The sequence below is a fragment of the Nymphalis io genome, chromosome 25, assembly GCF_905147045.1.
Source record: "Nymphalis io chromosome 25, ilAglIoxx1.1, whole genome shotgun sequence".
Taxonomy (NCBI): Eukaryota; Metazoa; Arthropoda; class Insecta; order Lepidoptera; family Nymphalidae; genus Nymphalis; species Nymphalis io.
In genome coordinates, this window is record NC_065912.1 from 8,365,089 (window position 1) to 8,384,690 (window position 19,602).

At 36.1% G+C, this 19,602-nt stretch overlaps 1 protein-coding gene and 1 pseudogene across 1 annotated transcript; both read left to right on the forward strand.

Moving 5' to 3' along the window:
- Positions 1–7,654: 7,654 nt before the first annotated feature.
- On the forward strand, positions 7,655–14,509 carry LOC126778066 (uncharacterized; annotated as a pseudogene).
- A 2,973-nt stretch (positions 14,510–17,482) lies between these two features.
- LOC126778193 (uncharacterized) lies at positions 17,483–19,014 on the forward strand. The gene has a single exon (XM_050501656.1). The coding sequence runs from the start codon at positions 17,552–17,554 to the stop codon at positions 18,944–18,946; it is 1,395 nt and encodes a 464-aa protein (XP_050357613.1). The 5' UTR covers positions 17,483–17,551; the 3' UTR covers positions 18,947–19,014.
- Positions 19,015–19,602: the final 588 nt, after the last annotated feature.

Sequence of the window (19,602 nt, forward strand, 5' to 3'; positions counted from 1 at the left end):
GTATATCCGTGACACATACATGTGACACTGGGTGTCAAAGTGACTGTGACATAAGCATATCCGTGACACAGACATGTGACACTGGGTTTCAAAGTGACTGCGACATAAGTATATCCGTGACAAATACATGTGACACTGGGTGTCAAAGTGACTGCGACATAAGTATATCCGTGACACATACATGTGACACTGGGTGTCAAAGTGACTGCGACATAAGTATATCCGTGACACATACATGTGACACTGGGTGTCAAAGTGACTGTGACATAAGTATATCCGTGCGCATACATGTGATACTGGATGTCAAAGTGACTGCGACATAAGTGTACCCGTGACACAAACATGTGACAAAATACTAGATCGTGACACTAGGTGTCACAGTGACTGTAACATACATGGCTGTCAAAAATATTTTTATTTTATTAATGAAATCTAATTGTTATCTTCTTTGTAACAGTAACAGCCTGTAAATGCCCCACTGCTGGGCAAAGGCCTCCTCTCCTTTTTTGAGTAGAAGGTTTGGAGCTTATTCCACCACGCTGCTCCAATGCGGGTTGGTGGAATACACATGTGGCAGAATTTCGATGAAATTAGACACATGCTTCCTCACGATGTTTTCCTTCACCGAAACGACCGTGGGTTTAAGCCCGGGCAAGCACCTCTGAATTTTCATTTGCTTAATTTGTATTTATAATTCATCTCGTGCCCGGCGGTAAAAACATCCTGAAACCTATATGTGGCCTGTGAAAATCTGCCACATGTTCCCACCAACCGTAATCGGACTAGCATGATAGAGTAAGCTCAAATTTTCTCAAAATGAAAGGCCTTAACCCAGCAATGGGATATTTACAGGCTATTACTTCTAGTTTGAGTATCAATGTATATGTTACACTTTTGATAGCTTTCCCTTTAGCTGTTTTGCTCTCCAACTACATTGACAAAAGCTGTATAAACAACGTGAATACGGAAAAACAAAAAACACTTACTAGTGTCTCTTTACATTATTAGCAGGTTGTAGCATTATTAGGAAAATTTTGATGTAAAATGTTTAGTAAATTGTTATTTTATTAGATACTCTAACTTTTATATTTGTAAAATAATTTCTTCCGAGGGTGGCGATTATAATTTCAAAACACCAATTTTCTGACACACAGTTTTATTTTTAAATTATTTCACACATAATTCATACTTTATTAAATCACAATACAATTATAACACGGTTTTCTCTCACAATTATTAGCCCTTAATTAAATCGCTATTACACCTTATGAATGTCACGACTAAGTTGCCTTCGGGCAGCGTAAGGACAAATACTCGAAATACGTTTGGGACCCTTTTTTACACTCTTTATTTTATACATAAAAATGTGGGTACTTCGTAATTTCTTACATATCAAACAACCATAGTTATTACAAGCTCACCATCTACATGCCGATCCAGGTCAGACCAAGGGCTCCGATCTCAGGCACTATAACATATGTACATAACAAATAATTCCCGTCTAGATATAATTACTAAAACATGTTTCACATTTCTCCACATTTGCTATATATAGCTTAAAGCGCTGTTGAATTATTTGGTTTATTTGCAAAGCGCTTGTTTCGAGCAATATCTCAGCGACTTGTGAAATATGAAGCATTATTAATGCTTTTATTACTAGCGACTGGTTCAAACGGGTTATTGTATTATAGCACATATCACAAGTAATATTTTATTGTTTTTCATTTTAGATATATAAAATGTAGTGGCTATATATATGCTACTAGATCCTTGGTTGTAAACCCCAGGTTGGGCCAAAAAAAAGTTATTGGGTTTTTCTGTCGAAAAATTTTCAGTAGCATCACGGAGTTTGGAAGTTGGAAGAATTACACCACCGTGCCTCGGAAAACACGTAAGGCCTTCTGTCCTGCGCCTAAACTCTTCCGGTCATATAGAATTTGCCGTCCCATTGGATTATGAGAGGGACGAAATAGAGTTGGCATCATTTCTATAGTTGTGATAGAATTTAGGAGTTTTATGTATGTTTATATTTAGAGGCAGCAGCGCATTACATTTTTAACAATTTCTTAGATCCATTTTAATTGTTCTTTAAATTTTGTCACATTTTGTCGGCTTAAGGTAGTTCTTTTAAGTCTTGCGTTATACACTAAAATCATTTGAATACATTTACCAAGCGGTTATTGTTACATATGTCCGAAAAAAAATAGCCGTAATGAAAGCAAAAATATAATACATCTAACTTGTAACAAATCATTTTATATTTATAAAAAACAAGTTTTCGCCCACGGCTTCGCCCTCATTTAAAACGTAGCCTATATCGTTTCTTGGGTTTCAAACTTTATACTAATTTTTATCAAAATTGGTTCAGTTGTTTAGCCACTAAAGCGTAGACAGACAGACTTTCGCGTTTATAATATTAGTACATATACGATAACTCTTTATTATATTGTCGTTTTTTTACAATTTAGTAATGAATAATTTATTTGAAAAGTTTATAAGGTCACAAAGCCGTTACAGCTTAAGACATCATTTAAATCAGGGACTTACTTCTTTTTACGTTTAAAAGGTAAAAGAATATTATAATTTATGAGCTGTCTGGCTAAGACTTTGTTTGCGTGCGACTTGGGTATCGAGATACTGTTTTAACTAACCTTTAAAACTTTTCTTGACAAATTGACTTGGAAATTGTTATCTAACAAATAATATAAAGCTTATGTTATTAAGAGCAAAATTGCTAATCTTTTATTTGATTTTGCGTGGAATTCAGTTCAACAGCACTATTCAGTAAAAAATCACTTCATTACTCATCCGTGAAATGTTGACAATAAGTGATATACTATTTTGATGCGTGTAATCTTGAAATGTTATGATTATTATGATCAATGCCAGACTCACTGACATTTCGTTTTTGCGGTGAGTTTCGAGTTTGGTCTTACACAACTCTCTGTGCTACTACTACTACTAACTACTCTGTGTAGCCTACAGAGTTTTGTAAACGGATAAGAATTCGTATGCATTATGACGAGCCGGTTGGCGTGGTTGGTAGAACACTTGCCTTTCACGCCGAAGGTTGTGGGTTCGATTCCCACCCAGGACAGACATTTGTGTGCATGAACATATCTGTTTGTCCTGAGTCTGGGTGTAATTATCTATATAAGTATGTATTTACAAAAAGAAAAGTAGTATATGTAGTATATCAGTTGTCTGGTTTCCATAGCACAAGCTTTGTACAAGCTTAATTTGGGATCAGATGGCCGTGTGTGAAAAATGTCCCAGGATATTATTATTATATTTTCAAGGGTTGGGTTTGTTTGAAAACACATAAAAATAAAATTATCTCGATTGAAAAAAACACGGAATGTCCTTTAATCTTTACTTTTATTGATTCTCCTAATGGTATAGTTTATAGAGACAAAACCTAATATAACGGGATAATTAATTAGGAACTTTTTTTAAGCATTTTGTTTGATACAGACATACAGTTTTGAGCATATTTCTCTGTTCTCTGTTACCATATTTTCGATCCATGCTCACTTCATAAGTTCAATTGCTTGTGTAATTAATAATAAACCTATAGAATTTGCAGATGTATTTTGTAATGGAGGTTGACAGGTTATATTCGTTATTGAAACGTATATAGAAGATCAACCTTTCGATTGGTACATATCTAAGTTTAATTTAAGACTTAGATATATTCATTTCAGCCGTAACATTATAGCTATTCTTATATAAAGTAACAGCCTTTTAATGTCCCACTGCTGGGCTAAGGCCTCCTCTTCCTCTTGAGTAGAAGGTTTGAAGCTTATTCCACCTTATGTTTTCATTCGCCGTTAAGCACGAGTTATATTAAACACAAATTAAGCTCATGAAAATTCAATAGTGCTTGCCCGGTTTGAACCCACGATCATCGGTTAAGATTGACGCTTTCTAACCACTAGGCCATCTCGGCTTTTTCTTTCTATATTCTTGTACAGAAATAATGATTATTATCAGATGTAATATCAAACTGGACAGTTTACTTATTGTATTGTCAGAAACACAATAAAGATAGAATCTAGTGTAATGACATGATCGAATTATATCCGTATGGGAACCGACGCTGGCAACAAAGAAAACTGGTCCTATGCGAGCCGGACTCGCGTGATATGGGTTCCGTGCTATTTTCTTTGTATTTATTTTATTTAAAATAGGAAGAGAGAATGGCAAACGAGCCACCTAATGATACGTGGTTACTATCAAACCAGAACATAACTAGGTATTGATGTTTGTCAGTAGAATATGTGAAGACGGGCTTGCACAAAACCCATCATTAGCATATATATATATATATATATATATATATATATATATATATATATATATATATATATATATATATTGTATATAATATATAAAGACAGCGGAATCTTATCTACAATTAGTATTAACATACTTAATGATGGTATATATATATGTATTTCAATCATGAGTAAGCTTATATATTCTGTATCTTTTCTAAACCTTATGCTTTTTGTACGCTCCATTTTTTAGATATATTATTTGATATAACTTAAGCTCTAACGACATATCTCTAACGACATCCAATGAGTAGATTAAAACAGTTCAATCAATTTTTATTAGTTATACTGTTTCATCAATATCTATGCCACTTAGTGATAAGTGGCATAGATTTATAGAAGTTCTGAAGGATTACGAGAGATCATAAGATCATTTTTTTTTTTTTTTTTTATAGAAAAGGAAGGCGGACGAGCATATGGGCCACCTGATGGTAAGTGGTCACCAACGCTCTTAGACATTGGCATTGTAAGAAATGTCAACCATCGCTTACATATCCAATGCGCCACCAACCTTGGGAACTAAGATGTTATGTCCCTTGTGCCTGTAATTACACTGGCTCACTCACCCTTCAAACCGGAACACAACAATATCAAGTATTGCTGTTTTGCGGTAGAATATCTGATGAGTGGGTGGTACCTACCCAGACGAGCTTGCACAAAGCCCTACCACCAGAAAATACTAATCTAATATAATCATTAAGTATACTCGTATAAATCTAAAAGTATCAAGTGGTCTTATAATACATTACGTTAACTAATTGTAGTTGAATGAATGAATATGAATCCTATCATAATTTCTAATTAAAAAAACTCGTACGAACTCGATATCCCACGAGATATTTCAATATTCATTATCTACGGATTAGTATGGGTATTCGATCTGTCTGGCATTTATTACCGTGGAAGGACAGATTGTCTATCTACCGCCTTATAATAAACGTTTTGTTAATATCATTGTTAGTGAAATTTATGGGTATAATAAAATCGAGATGACGCAGAATTTCCTTTGTCGTTAAGCCCGACGACAGACACCGAAATTTTTGAGAATGTAAAACAAAATATATTTTGTCTGTATTTAGTAATACTTACCTATTACTTACATCGAGTACTTATGTGTACATTAATAAAAATTAAAAATATCGACAGTACAAATCAAAGAACGTGGACTTGTTTAAATTAATGCGTGGAATGGTGACAAGGATGGTAGGATCATAAAGCATTCCTCGTTCAGTCGCATTTCCGCGTCTTAAATTCGTAGTTGTATTTAGACTAATATGGTTTGAAGTATGTATATTATTATTGAATTGTCTCGTTAGTGTATTAGCGATTCACGATGGCGTTGTTGGTTTTTTTTTTACCATAAACAATTTCGTAGTAACATACATGACAGTCTGGTAATGGCAGATGACCTTGATTTAAAAAGTAAAGCCATTGGACATGAAATTGATCCATTGATCCATTGTCCAATTGTCGTTCTATCGAATTATGAGAGTGACAGAATATTGGTTCAATTTCTAAGCCAAGTTTCTTTTAGCTTTTTATTTATAAAAATGCATTTATATACATTTTGGAATATTCTTTTGCCGATATTTATTGGACTTGTACTAAAATCAGTTGAATAATATAAATTTTATTTGCATTCTTTCGTTTTACGTACGAACGAAATATTAAATTTACTAAAAAACTTTTTCATTGTACATAATGATAATACACAAAACTTATATACTATATTAAGAAGTATTTCATGATATCAAGCGTTTAGCTAATAAATTACTGAACACATTAAAGAATCGATTTTTAAATAAAGTAAAAGGAAATATTCAGGAAAATAATTATTACTCAAATTTATGGGCTGTGATAACGAGCAAAGCTTTGCCATAAAATTAACATAGAGGAAGGAAAAGAATGTCATTTTACATTTGAATGGGCCCTATTAAATTTTTCTGGTGAAAACGGTTTGTGGAACAGGAAAAGGTTAATTATACGCACCGTATGAGCCGAGAAAACACAGTGGTTAGATCGCGTAGATTTTTACCTAAGACTGCGGGTTCAAAGCCAAGCAAGAACCACTGAATTACTTCCTCGTATTTGATCTTCATGATCAAATCTATATCTACGAACCTACCATTGATACGCTCGAAAACTTCTTCTTAAAAGGAGATCCTTTGCCCAGCAATGGTACATTCACAGACTTTAATATCCTAAAACCTATTGACAGCGCAATAGAAATTAAACTGGGGAAGTCGGTTGTATAAAGTTATAATGAACTACTTTAAAGTAGTACAATAAGTTATTTTGTCTACGAAAAAAGTAAATAACGAAAATCTTTAATTATGGTGTCTTACTTGCTTTATTTACACGGGCTTTTTGGTTTCCAAGTTTCGAAGGATCTGACGGGTCTCTTACAGGCAAATCCACTATTGGGTAACAAAAAATCCCTATTTCCTATAACATGATATAATCAAAATTTTCACCAAACAAACATTTAAACAACTAAACCTTTGCATTTATACTATTCGTTATAAGGTCATTAATCAACACAGAAAAAATGGATAAAACAATTTTTATTAATTTTTATATACCTGCTACATAGTTTCACATACCTTATAATAATACCTTTTTGAATTCAAAGATGGCTTCCGCTCGTGAGGATAGATCCTACACTATTGAAACGTCTGATAAAAAAAAAAATCGCTTAAAATCTAAATATAATATAACAGTGGTAGGTTTAACTGCAATAAAATAGTATGAAGAATGATACTCCATTTATTACTTTATCATCCAACACGCACACGCAATTAACAAGCGCACACTTACAAAAAGACACACGCAACACGCAAATATCAATAAATAATGTCATACTTGCGGAATTTACGTCCCGGCGTATAATCTCGAAGAACTTAATAAGACATATAATGCATAATTGAGTGCGAAAACGGTGTTGGAATATCTACTTCCTCATTCTTGTATCCCGATAAGACGGCAATTTGACACGACCAGTGTGAGATGATACAGTAACAGTAACAGTAACAGCCTGTTAATATCCCACTGTTGGGAGAAGGTTTGGAGCTTATTCCACCACGCTGCTCCAATGCGGGTTGGTACAATAAACATGTGGCAGAATTTCAATGAAATCAGACACATGCAGGTTTCCTCACGATGTTTTCCTTCACCGTCAAGCACGAGATGAATTATAAATACAAATTAAGCACATGAAAATTCAGTTGTGCTTGCTCGGGTTATAACCCACGATCATAGATTAAGATTCAAGCTTTCTAACCACTAGGCCATCTCGACTTATTTATCTCGATTAAGGTATGCACAGTGTTCGAGCGGTTACTTGTACGCAAGCAGCAATAACAAAACGCGATAATGACAAAGAGGATAACGATTGGTCCTGTAAGAATTTTTTTAAATCATAACGACTTGAACTATCAATCGAGTAAAATACATATAATTATAATACGCCTTTCATTTTTAATTCCGAACGTTAACATTTTTGGTCCTTCGACGCCAAATTAAGAAACCACGCAACCTGAATTGAACATATTGAATCGAATATATTGCGAATATTGACCGCTGAAGCTAGAAGAGGTACAGGAGCTGCTGGATGTGGAAGACAGGCTACACGCGCATTTCGGTGCGGTCAACCCATCCGCTAACTATCCAACCCTTGCTTCTTTTGTTTTATATGGTGTCGTATATAATTTCAGCTATCCACTAAGAACCTTGGTATACCGCGCTTAGAACGAGACCGTGGCAGACGCTTGTCGACGTGGTGTGTTCTGCCAAAAACAGTAAGTACTCCTCATTTTACAATCCTCCACAATGGCAACGCGTGATAGATATCCTTAGTTAGGTCTTGGTGATGAGAAGGTAGAATTGTTTGAAAAAAACAAACAAAAACAATCACAACATCACACAAATGCAATGTTCTACCAGTAAACCGCACGATCACCGTCACTACGCGACCAAAAAATGTATTATATGCAATCTTGACCACCGACTACGCTTGTGAAAAGTTCATTAACTTTAAATTAAATTTAATTTAACAATTTAGAATCTAAACTAAAACTTATTCGCAATAACAACCTATGTGAAAATTGTTTTCGTTATGCTAATCACACAATCGATTTATGTAAATATGGAGGATGTAGATATTTTGTACAAAGAAGCACAACTCGATTATTTGTCCGCAAGCGCCCCAAAACGACTCAAAGAACATAGCTAACAGTTCCATAACTCTTCACTCGTCATTCGTAAGCCAGCAACTAAGTCTACACTCAAGTAGCAATACAAATGATGCACACTTATCTAATAGACGCACACAACATTCTTTGCGACCGGTTTTATTGTCCACTGCGTTAATCGAAGTACGAAGTCGACAAAATGTTTATATACGTGCGAATGCTTTGCTTGATAATGGTAGTGAACGAAGTTTTATAAGCGCGTCTTTTTGCAAATTATTAGGGGTTAATACATTACATTCCGTTCACGAAATTAGGGATGTAAGTAATTCAGTAACGCAATGTTATAAATCATGCGATATTATTATAAAATCGCGAATTAATCCTTACACGAATAAACTTCAATGTTTCGTATTACCACAGATTTCTTCTACGTTGCCCGCTGTACATTATGAACGTGCTAAGTTTTGTATTCCACATAATATAAAGCAGGCCGACCCACATTTTCTTGATTCTCGAAAAATTTATATTTTGATAGGCGCAGATAAATTTTGGGAATTATTAAACAAAGGAAATATAAGGCTACCTAACGGACCATATTTACAAAATACGCATTTAGGCTGGATAATATCCGGGTCTATCCTATTAAATAAGCTAAATGATAGTATTATTCAGTGTAATTTTTCCCAATCGATAGATATACAACTACGCCAATTCTGGGAAGTCGAAGAGCTGCCTAGGAATCGGGATACGCGCACAGATGCTGAACGTGCTTGCGAAGATTTGTTCTCTCGTACTACGACGCGCAATGACGAGGGGCGTTTCATTGTCAAGATACCGTTAAAGGCATCACCCGAAGTATTAGGTGAATCATTTACCCAGGCTAAACGACGCTTCATATTATTAGAAAAGAGGTTACAACGCGAGCCCGTTTATAAAAAATTATACGCTGACTTCTTACACGAATACGAAAGCTTAGGTCATATGACGCGCACTGTAACCTACGGCACTTCGCACTATTTCGTACCGCACAAAGGCGTACTTCGCGAAAGCGATACGACACGTCTTCGGGTAGTGTTCGACGCCAGCGCCGTTACCAGCACAGGTCTTAGCTTTTTTTTTTTTTTTATATTCTCCGGGAGGGCAAATGACTCTACTCCACCTGTTGGTAAGTGGTAGTAGAGTCCAAACGCGACGACGGCCAGTACAGACGGGAAAAACGTTCTGCACTAGCCGCCTTCGCCTTGCCGGCCCGCAAGATGCCTCTTCACGCCTCGTTTGAAGGAACCCGGATTGTAAGAGGAGGGGAACACGTGAGCTGGTAAGGAATTCCATTTTTTGGAAGTGCGACAAAGAAAGGAGTTGCCAAATTTCTTTGTTCGCGATGGAATTGATGTCACAGTTAGGCGGTGACATCGAGAACCAGCTCGCGTGGACTTAAGTAGGAAGGGGGAAGCAGGAATGAGAGAGAATAATTCCTCAGAGCACTCGCCGTGATACAGTCGATAGAAAGCACTCAGTGCTGCTATCTCACGACGCAATTGTAAAGGTTCAAGGGTGTTTGTGACCTTTACGTCGCCAATAATGCGTACGGCACGTCGCTGCAACCGGTCCAAGGCCTCAAGTAGGTACTTAGCGGAGCCATCCCAAAGGTGCGAGCAATATTCCACGCAAGACCGTACCTGTGTTTTGTACAGCAGGCACAGTTGTTGTGGCGTGAAAAAGCGCCGCACCTTGTTCAGAACTCCGAGTTTCCGTGAAGCTGTTTTTATAACAGCCTCGATGTAATCCCTTGGACTAAGGTCGCAGCGAACGTCAATCCCCAGCATGGCGATTTTGCTTTGCATCACCAGCGGAGTACCACAGAGGGAGGGAAGAGGGGAAAATGTTGACTTTTTCGCCGTGAGAGCGCATACCTGAGTTTTCTTGGCATTAAACTCAACAAGATTATCAGAGCCCCATTTGGCGATGAGCTCTAACGTCCTATCGAGTTCAATGACAAGATTCTTCCGCCTCTCCTCAATTTCCGCTCGCCCAGCCACTGCGCGTCCGTGGTATCCACCATGCACTGTACTATCGTCTGCATAGCAATGTATGTTCCCAAGAGAGAGCATATCATTGATATGCAAAAGAAAGAGTGTGGGAGATAGCACAGATCCCTGGGGGACCCCAGCATTCACTACATAGAATTGTGAAGCGCAACCATCAACTAAAACACGAAGGCTACGCTTGTGTAGGAAGCTGGCAATCCAGGTGCATAGCTGAGCAGGCAGACCATATGCCGGCAGCTTGGAGAGAAGACTTCTGTGCCAGACCCTGTCGAAAGCCTTGGAGATATCGAGGCTGACAACCAACGATTCTCCATGCTTGTCGATAGCTTCACCCCAGAGGTGCGTTACGTACGCTAGAAGATCACCTGTGGACCGTTTTGGTCGAAACCCGTATTGACAATCATTAATTAAAGAGTGATCTTCTAGGTAATGGATCAGTTGGTTGTTTAAAATCCGTTCCATCACCCTACAAAGTACTGAGGTGATAGCTATTGGCCGATAATTTGCCGGGTCAGACCGATCCCCTTTTTTGGGAACCGCTTGCACATTAGCTCTTCTCCAAGCCTCCGGCACACTTCCCGAAGAGAGAGAAAGTTAGAACAGGCGCGTTAACACAGGAGACAGCTCCGCTGCGCACTTCTTCAGCACTATGGCTGGTATTCCATCGGGACCGCTAGCTTTCCGTACAACCTAGCTATAATGACATACAACTGGTAGGTCCGCCTATTCATTTCTTTTCATTTTCTAGATTTAATTTCAATCCTTTTACGCTTCAGATGTCATAAATATGATGTATGTGCAGAAATCGAGAAAATGTATCGACAATGCCTAGTAGATAATGAGCAGCGTAATCTCCAGTTGATTCTTTGGCGAGGCGAACCCACGCAGCTGCTTAATATTTATCGCTTAAAACAATTAGCAATCGATTCTACGAACACCGAAGTTCGTAGAATAATAAACGAAGATTTTTATGTTGACGACATGATCACGGGCTCCGACGATAAACTACATTTAATTAAACAATGCGAAGAAATAACTACGACACTACAATCGGGCTGTTTCCCTCTTCATAAATAGACATTCAATTTTATGCGCGATGAGTCATCCGGACCTACGATAAAAACACCTGCGAGTGCATCGCCGCACACTTGTAAACAACTAACGCTTAGCGATAATAGCAGTCACAAAACTTTAGGAATCGGATGGCTTAATGGCAGCGATGAATTTTGTTTTAATACAGACTATGAATTTGATAGTAACTCACCTATCACTAAGCGCATAATTTTATCACACGCATCACAAATTTTCAACCCGTTAGGTATTTTAAGTCCATTTATTTTATCAGCAAAAATGTTATTACAACAGCTGTGGTTATTGAAATTAGAGTGGGACGACACCGTACCTAGCGTTATCGCACATCAATGGAATCGGTTTCTTACGTCTCTGCCGTTATTAAAAACAATTCGAGTACCTCGCTGTGTTTTGAGTAGTAATATTACATATACAGAGATGCACATTTTTTTTTTTTTTTTTTTATAGAATAGGAAGGCGGACGAGCATATGGGCCACCTGATGGTAAGTGGTCACCAACGCTCTTAGACATTAGCATTGTAAGAAATGTCAACCATCGCTTACATATCCAATGCGCCACCAACCTTGGGAACTAAGATTTTATGTCCCTTGTGCCTGTAATTACACTGGCTCACTCACCCTTCAAACCGAAACACAACAATATCAAGTATTGCTGTTTTGCGGTAGAATATCTGATGAGTGGGTGGTACCTACCCAGACGAGCTTGCACAAAGCTCTACCACCAGTAAACCACACCACATATTTACCGATGCCTCGCAAACAGCGTATGGTGCGTTCATTTACATTCGCAATATAAACGCTAATGATAATAAGGTTACAGTAAGGTTACTATGTTATTTATTACTATGTTATATAGGTTATATGTATCTTTAAGGTTTTTACATAATACGTGCAATAAACTAAAAAGGCGAACGGGTATTCTTACCGTCAATGAGCTGAAAGAAGCCGACAAATTGTTGACTAGGCTGTCTCAACTAGAATCTTTTCCAGTCGAGTACAAGTCAATAGTCAACAATAACGCACTAAAGAGTAAGCATCAATTAAGTAAGTTAAGTTTATTTATTGATGATGATAAAATACTACGAGTCGGTGGTAGACTAGAATATTCTCCAGAGTTTGATTATAATAAAAAACATCCAATGCTACTTTCAGGCAAACATCACTTTACTCTTCTTCTTTTCCATGCACACAACACATTATAACATGCTGCGCTGGGGCGCAGCATGTAATAATGTATTGTAGCATGTAATAATGTACTTGGGAGTAACAATAATCATTTAATATTAAATTAGTTGATTTATATATATATGTATATTTATATACATTATCGTAAATAAATACACACAATATATATTGTGCATTGCTTGTCTATATAATGAACAATCTCACACTAAAATTTAAAAATATAAAATCTAAAAACATCAGGTGAGTCTAATGTGTCACCTCCCTTACTTGTCATTGCTTTGTATACGCACTATATTTATTCATTTTTTATGTTTTCTTTTTACTGGACTACCCTCATTTACATCACAAACTACTCGTACTTACTTGCACTGTACCGATATTATTATAATATTATTAGGTTATTGTAACATTCATTGTTTTACTGTGTACGCCTATTCGATTAAAAAAAAATTATTCTTATTGTTCTGTTATTTTCTCTGTAAGTGATTTGAATGAAAATCTTTTGAGAAAATAAATGTCTTTAACCGTAAGTGCTTCTATTTCACATTCGCGAATCTTGGTGGCCACTTGCGGGCAGAAATCTCGCTAGAAAAGTGGTTCACGATTGCGTGACATGTAAGCGCCTGAGAGATCAAACGCTTACTCCACTTAAGGGGAATTTACCCAGTGAAAGGACCACACCTACTTTTCCGTTTTATCGTTGTGGTGTTGACTATGCCGGCCCAGTGCCCATTTTAAATAGGAAAGGTAAAGGCGCTAAAATTACTAAGTCTTACATTTGTATATTTATTTGTCTAGTCACGCGCGCTGTTCATTTGGAGCTGGTTAGTGACCTTACCACTAAAGCCTACATGCTTACTTTAAAGCGTTTTCTTTCACGTAGATCTAAATCCGCTGAAATTATGTCTGACAATGGTAGAAATTTCGTGGGACTAATGAATGATTTCGCTAAATTTCTAGAACGATGTAGCACTGAAATTATTGAGTATGCTACTTAACAACAAATAAAATTTAAATTTATTGTACCATACGCTGCTCATTTTGGAGGATTGTGGGAGGCAGGAGTACGATCGTGTAAATACCACCTTCGTCGCGTTGTGGCCAACGCCCATCTTACGTACGGAGAGTTTAGCACTGTATTAACGCATATAGAAGCCATCCTAAACTCTCGCTATCTCCAATGTCATCTGATCCCAATGACCTACTTCCTCTCAGTCCCGCTCACTTCCTGGTTGGCCGTCCGCTTACAGCGCCTGTGCGAAAACCTAATGGAAATGCCTACACATAAACTTGACCGTTATCAGAGGGTCAAAAAAATTAGACAACATTTTTGGACTCGCTGGACTAAAGAATATGTCTCTGATCTCCAGACGCGGACGAAGTGGAGGAACGATATAAAGAATCTCAAGCCCAATACAATGGTCATCATAAAAGAAGACAATTTCTCTCCATTAAAATGGCACCTGGGACGAATCGTTAAAGGCATTCCTGGGAAGGATGGAGTTTCAAGAGTAGCTGACATTGCAACTGCTTCCGGAATAGTGCGACGTGCTTACACTAAAATATGTCCATTGATTGATCCAGACGAATAATCAAACGAGTGGTGAACCAGTTGGAAGCCAAGGGTTCCAAGGCCGGGGGCATGTTCGAGCGGTTCCTTGAAGCAGCAATAACAAAACGCGAAAATGACAAAGAGGACAACGATTGGTCCTGCAAGATTTTTTTTTAAATCATAACGATTTGAACTATCAATTGAGTAAAACGCATATCATTATAATACGCCTTTCATTTTTAATTCCGAACGATAACACACAGTATACGAAAGACCTAAAAAAATAATTTTTGTTGTTAGCTACTATACCGACAGGGCCAACATATATTCATACATATGATTATACATACGTGCACACGTGCAATCTTTTTCATTAAAGGAGAAGGATGAACAACTCAATTCGACATTTTAGGCCATGGAGTATATGTATAATTATGTACAGCATTAATATAATAAATCATAATCAAATTAAGAAGGTACTTGAAAAAAAACCTCAAAAACTCAAAAGCTCTCCTGAAAACCATTATTTTTTTTATTATTCACATTATACTTATTACTCAACATTTAATGACACATATGTATAACATAACTGGATTATACATATAGAAACTAAACGTACATTACCCACCTGGTAATTGGCGAGCCTACCCATAGATAGATAGATAGGCATTGTAAGAAACATAAATTACTTACACCAACAATGCGCTATCAAACACAGGGTCTAAGATATTATGCTCTTTGTGTCCGGAAAACAGATGTGCTCCCACGTATTCCTTCGTAATTGTAGTCATCACAAGGCGGTAAGTACCACTTCAGCGCAATCATAACTAATAAAAAATAATTAACACCAAACGTATTTAACAAATATATGCCCAGAAATTTGCAATATAGTAATCTTTATGTACAATATACAAGTTGTTAAGTGTTGCTCGAAAGATACATTTTTTATTTTTTCTGAGAAAGGGTGAACTTTGAACACAATACCTTATTTATTCATATTCCTGTAATATCTCAGCAACGATGTTTTGGGTAACAACGCAATTGTATCAGGTAACTTGCGCGATAAAGATACGAAATGAAATAGGAAAGGAATTTTATTGAAACTTATTTCCGAGTAAGCTCATTCTTACATATATTTTTATTTATTGCTCATTTCCTATATACATTTATATTTTAGGAAAACTTTATATATAGTGTAGTGTAGATTTATGTATAGTTTCGAAATACGAAGCTCTTATAGGTTTAGGTTACGATATAAGTGTTTTCGTCATTATTCTTACTTAACTAATTAATCTATTGTATTTTTAATTAATTATATTTATTTTTGTTTTTAATGTATTTGAGTATCCGTTAGGTTCGTTTTCATTATTTAATGTTAATTTGCGATTGATATTCGTTTGAAATTAAATTAAATATTTTATTTATATTATTCGGGAAATGTTCCCGAATGTGTTGCCGTATATTATGTATTGAAGATTACCTATACCATTATAATTTATAATACGAACTGTATTTTAAAGGAAAATATAATTTCAAAGGATACAATATTCCAATAATACGAAAGAGTTTGCTTTGGATAGATCGTAAGGCAGTGAAAGGTGATGGGCACATCTGCTCTCATTCATATTTCGCTCAATACTTTGCCTTTTAACAATTATTCTGTAATAACTCATTGGCTTAGTAGATAACTTATAAGGCTGCGGATCCCAGGGTCCTAGGTTCGAATCCCGGGCCAATAAAAAGTCATCGAGTTTTTCTGCAGCTGTAGGGGTTTGGAAGTTGCTAGTTTTTGTAGATGATGCCAAGATGGGTCAGTGGCTAGAAAATTGCGGGTCCAAACTTTTATTCCAATTTATGTGTATAAATTACTCGCTGTTGCGCGGTGAAGGAAAATATCGTTGTGAAAAGTACAGAGATGTCGGATGAAATTCCATATAAATATCCATCGGCTGAAATAAGCTCAAAACTTTCTAATGATGAGAGCCAATGCCCAACGGTGGGAAGTTTCCGATAGCTGTCATTTCACTTTACTGTGTGAACGTATCAGTGGTGGCTTTGCTGTCACATACTAAGAGTGTCTTTGTTAGCTCATACACTTATACGTACTTAACGCAATTCGCTATATTGATGTTTCCTCAAAATGTTATAGTTATTATAGCCAATGTTGTATACACTGTCACATCACGATCGCGTTACATTTGTAACAGTAGGTTTGGTAGGGCTATTCTTTGAGAACAAAATAGAAACTTACCCCAGAAAACGATCGTGAAATGTCAGAAATATTACATGCGACATTGGCCACAATAATTAAAATATGACCGTGACAGCGATATAATAAAACTCTTTTAAAAAAAATCGCTTTTTTTGTATAGAATAGGAAGGTGGACGAGCATATGGGCCACCTGGCGGTAAGTGGTCACCAAACGCCCTTAGACATTGGCATTGTAAGAAATGTCAACCATCGCTTATAGCCAATGCGCCACCAACCTTGGGAACTAAGATTTTATGTCCCTTGTGCCTGTAATTACACTGGCTCACTCACCCTTCAAACCGGAACACAACAATATCAAGTATTGCTGTTTTGCGGTAGAATATCTGATGAGTGGGTGGTACCTACCCAGACGAGCTTGCACAAAGCCCTACCACCAGTAGGGTACACCACCGCTTTATCGATTCGGCGAGGGTTATGGTTAAGTTTACTAAATTTATATATGTAGTATATAAATTTACTGTAAGTTTAATGCGAACTCTGTATGTATACCGAGTATTTAATTATTATCTAGTTCTCTAATTTAATAACAATAATAATTATAGATATGTTTTAATAAACTAAAACATAAGAATGAATACTTTCTACACGAACGCGATTTTAAGTATGAGATCGATAACTTGTACGGTGTGTATTAACTCGTATTTTAACCTTGAAATATTCTATGATGCAAACATTGTAACTATACCGTAGTGAAGTTGCAGCGTATCGCGCTGCATCGTGTAGCTGTTTTCGTTCATCAATATGGCGGTAAGCGGTAAGAAGAGGCGGGAGGAAGGGAGTTTAGTACCCACGTGAAAATACGATGAGAACAGTCGTGACAGTTGCGTTTTATTTAAAGTAAAATTAACGTTTATTGTTATTTTATTTACATTTTCATGTCGACACATAATAAAGTTTTACGTCGACAGGCGAGGCAAATTATTTATAATGTAGCCAAGTATATGCAAAAAGAAAAAGATGAAGGTGTTACGAACACTAATCAGGTGCAGCATCGAACTGCTAACGCTACAGGCACGTCTGTGCGAACAGTCCGTAATATTTTATCCGAATGCAAAAACTCGGATACATCTGTTTTCCGTACCCCAGGGAAGAAAAGGGTTAAGTCAAAACCGATTACCGGTATTGATCATTTCGACAAAGGTATCATTAAACGCTGCATACATAACTTTCATGTGGCTGAGAAAGAAATGCCTACTTTAACCAAATTACTAATTAAATTCCGAAGAGACATACATTTTAAGGGCTCTTCAGGTAGCTTGAGCAGAATAATAAAAGAGTTAGGATTTAAATGGAAAAAAACGGAAAGCAAATTTAAGATACTCATTGAAAAGCATAGTATTCGCCTGAAAAGAATTGAATATCTACGAGACCTAAAAAAATACAGAGACGAAGGAAGAGAAATTGTATACGCGGGACAATCCAATGTATATGTTAAATATTCTCAACGGCATACTGATGGAAAAAGGAAAGATTTGAAAGTATCAAATTCTAGAGGACAACCGATTATCATAGTCAATGCGGGATCCGCAACTGGATTTCTACCTAACGCCTTATTTATGTTTAAACCAGGCTCAAAGGCCCAGGAAATGAATTTTACAAACTACAAGAAATGGTTGATCACCAAAATAATACCCAATTTGAAGCATAACTCAGTCATAGTTTTAGATAAAACATCATACAACAATAAATTACTTAACCCCGCGCCTACACCCTATTCGAAAAAAGCAGAAATGCAATCTTGGTTAAAAAACAAAGCAATACCTTATACAAATAATATGTTAAAACCACAGTTATATCAATTAATATCCGAGAATGATGATCATAATAAAACTTATATTGTTGACGAAATGTTTAAAAAACACAATCACGTTGTTTTGCGTGTACCCCCAGCTCATCCTGATTTAAACCCTATAGACATAGCATTGGATGCCGTTGGAGGATATGTCGCGGAAAGAAACACAGATAACAAAACAAACCACGCAATCGAACTTGTTAAAGAAAAAGTTAATTTAATAGAGATAAATGAATTGACGGACTTGTGTAAGAAAGTCGAATACATAGAAAATCAGTATAAATCTAGCGATCATGTAATTGACGATATGACAGAGGAATTAACTATATATAATGTTAATAGTTCAGAATCGGAAAGCGAATCGGACGTACTTAGTGACGAATCGGACTCGGATTATGAACCAAGCACGAACGAAGGAAATGAATTGTTGGTAGAAAGAATTCCAAAAATTGAATCGTCAAGTGACAGTGATTATTAAGATTACGTAGTTATATAAGATATAAAATTAATGGTAACGATACGAAATAAAAAAAAAACTACAATCGATTAGATTTTAAACATTCTTTTATTTTTTAAACCTAAATAACCTAATAACTTAACATAAATATTACGTAATTCATCAATTATTCGACTAGACATTTATTGTATAAAATACTTATTTCCTAGAGGCACAGTTATATTTTTTGTATTGTCGCGAATGTGATAGTTAACTTTGACATTTATTTATTTCGATATTTTTATATTGATTCGACACTGTTCATATTGGAGGAATTGAAGTATTACTTAAGATAATACATAATAGTCAGGACTCCTCTGGTAAATACTGCATAAAAATTGCTGGATTGAATCTTTTTCTACTACAAATGTGTTACATTTTTCAATCATGATAATAATAATCTTTAAAATCACTGAGCTAAAAATTCTCTGACTGGTCATGCGATTATAGGCCTTACGTTCTTTATTTTGAATTAATTAATAATATCAAAGCAACTGAGGCTATCACTTAAAAACATAAATTCTTTTAATATAACACATATATTATAATTAGTATTTCTAACGTTACAGTACAGATAACAAAACAAATCTATAATAAAAAAGTTGTATAAACTTGAAGATTTATTTATTTTGCTACAT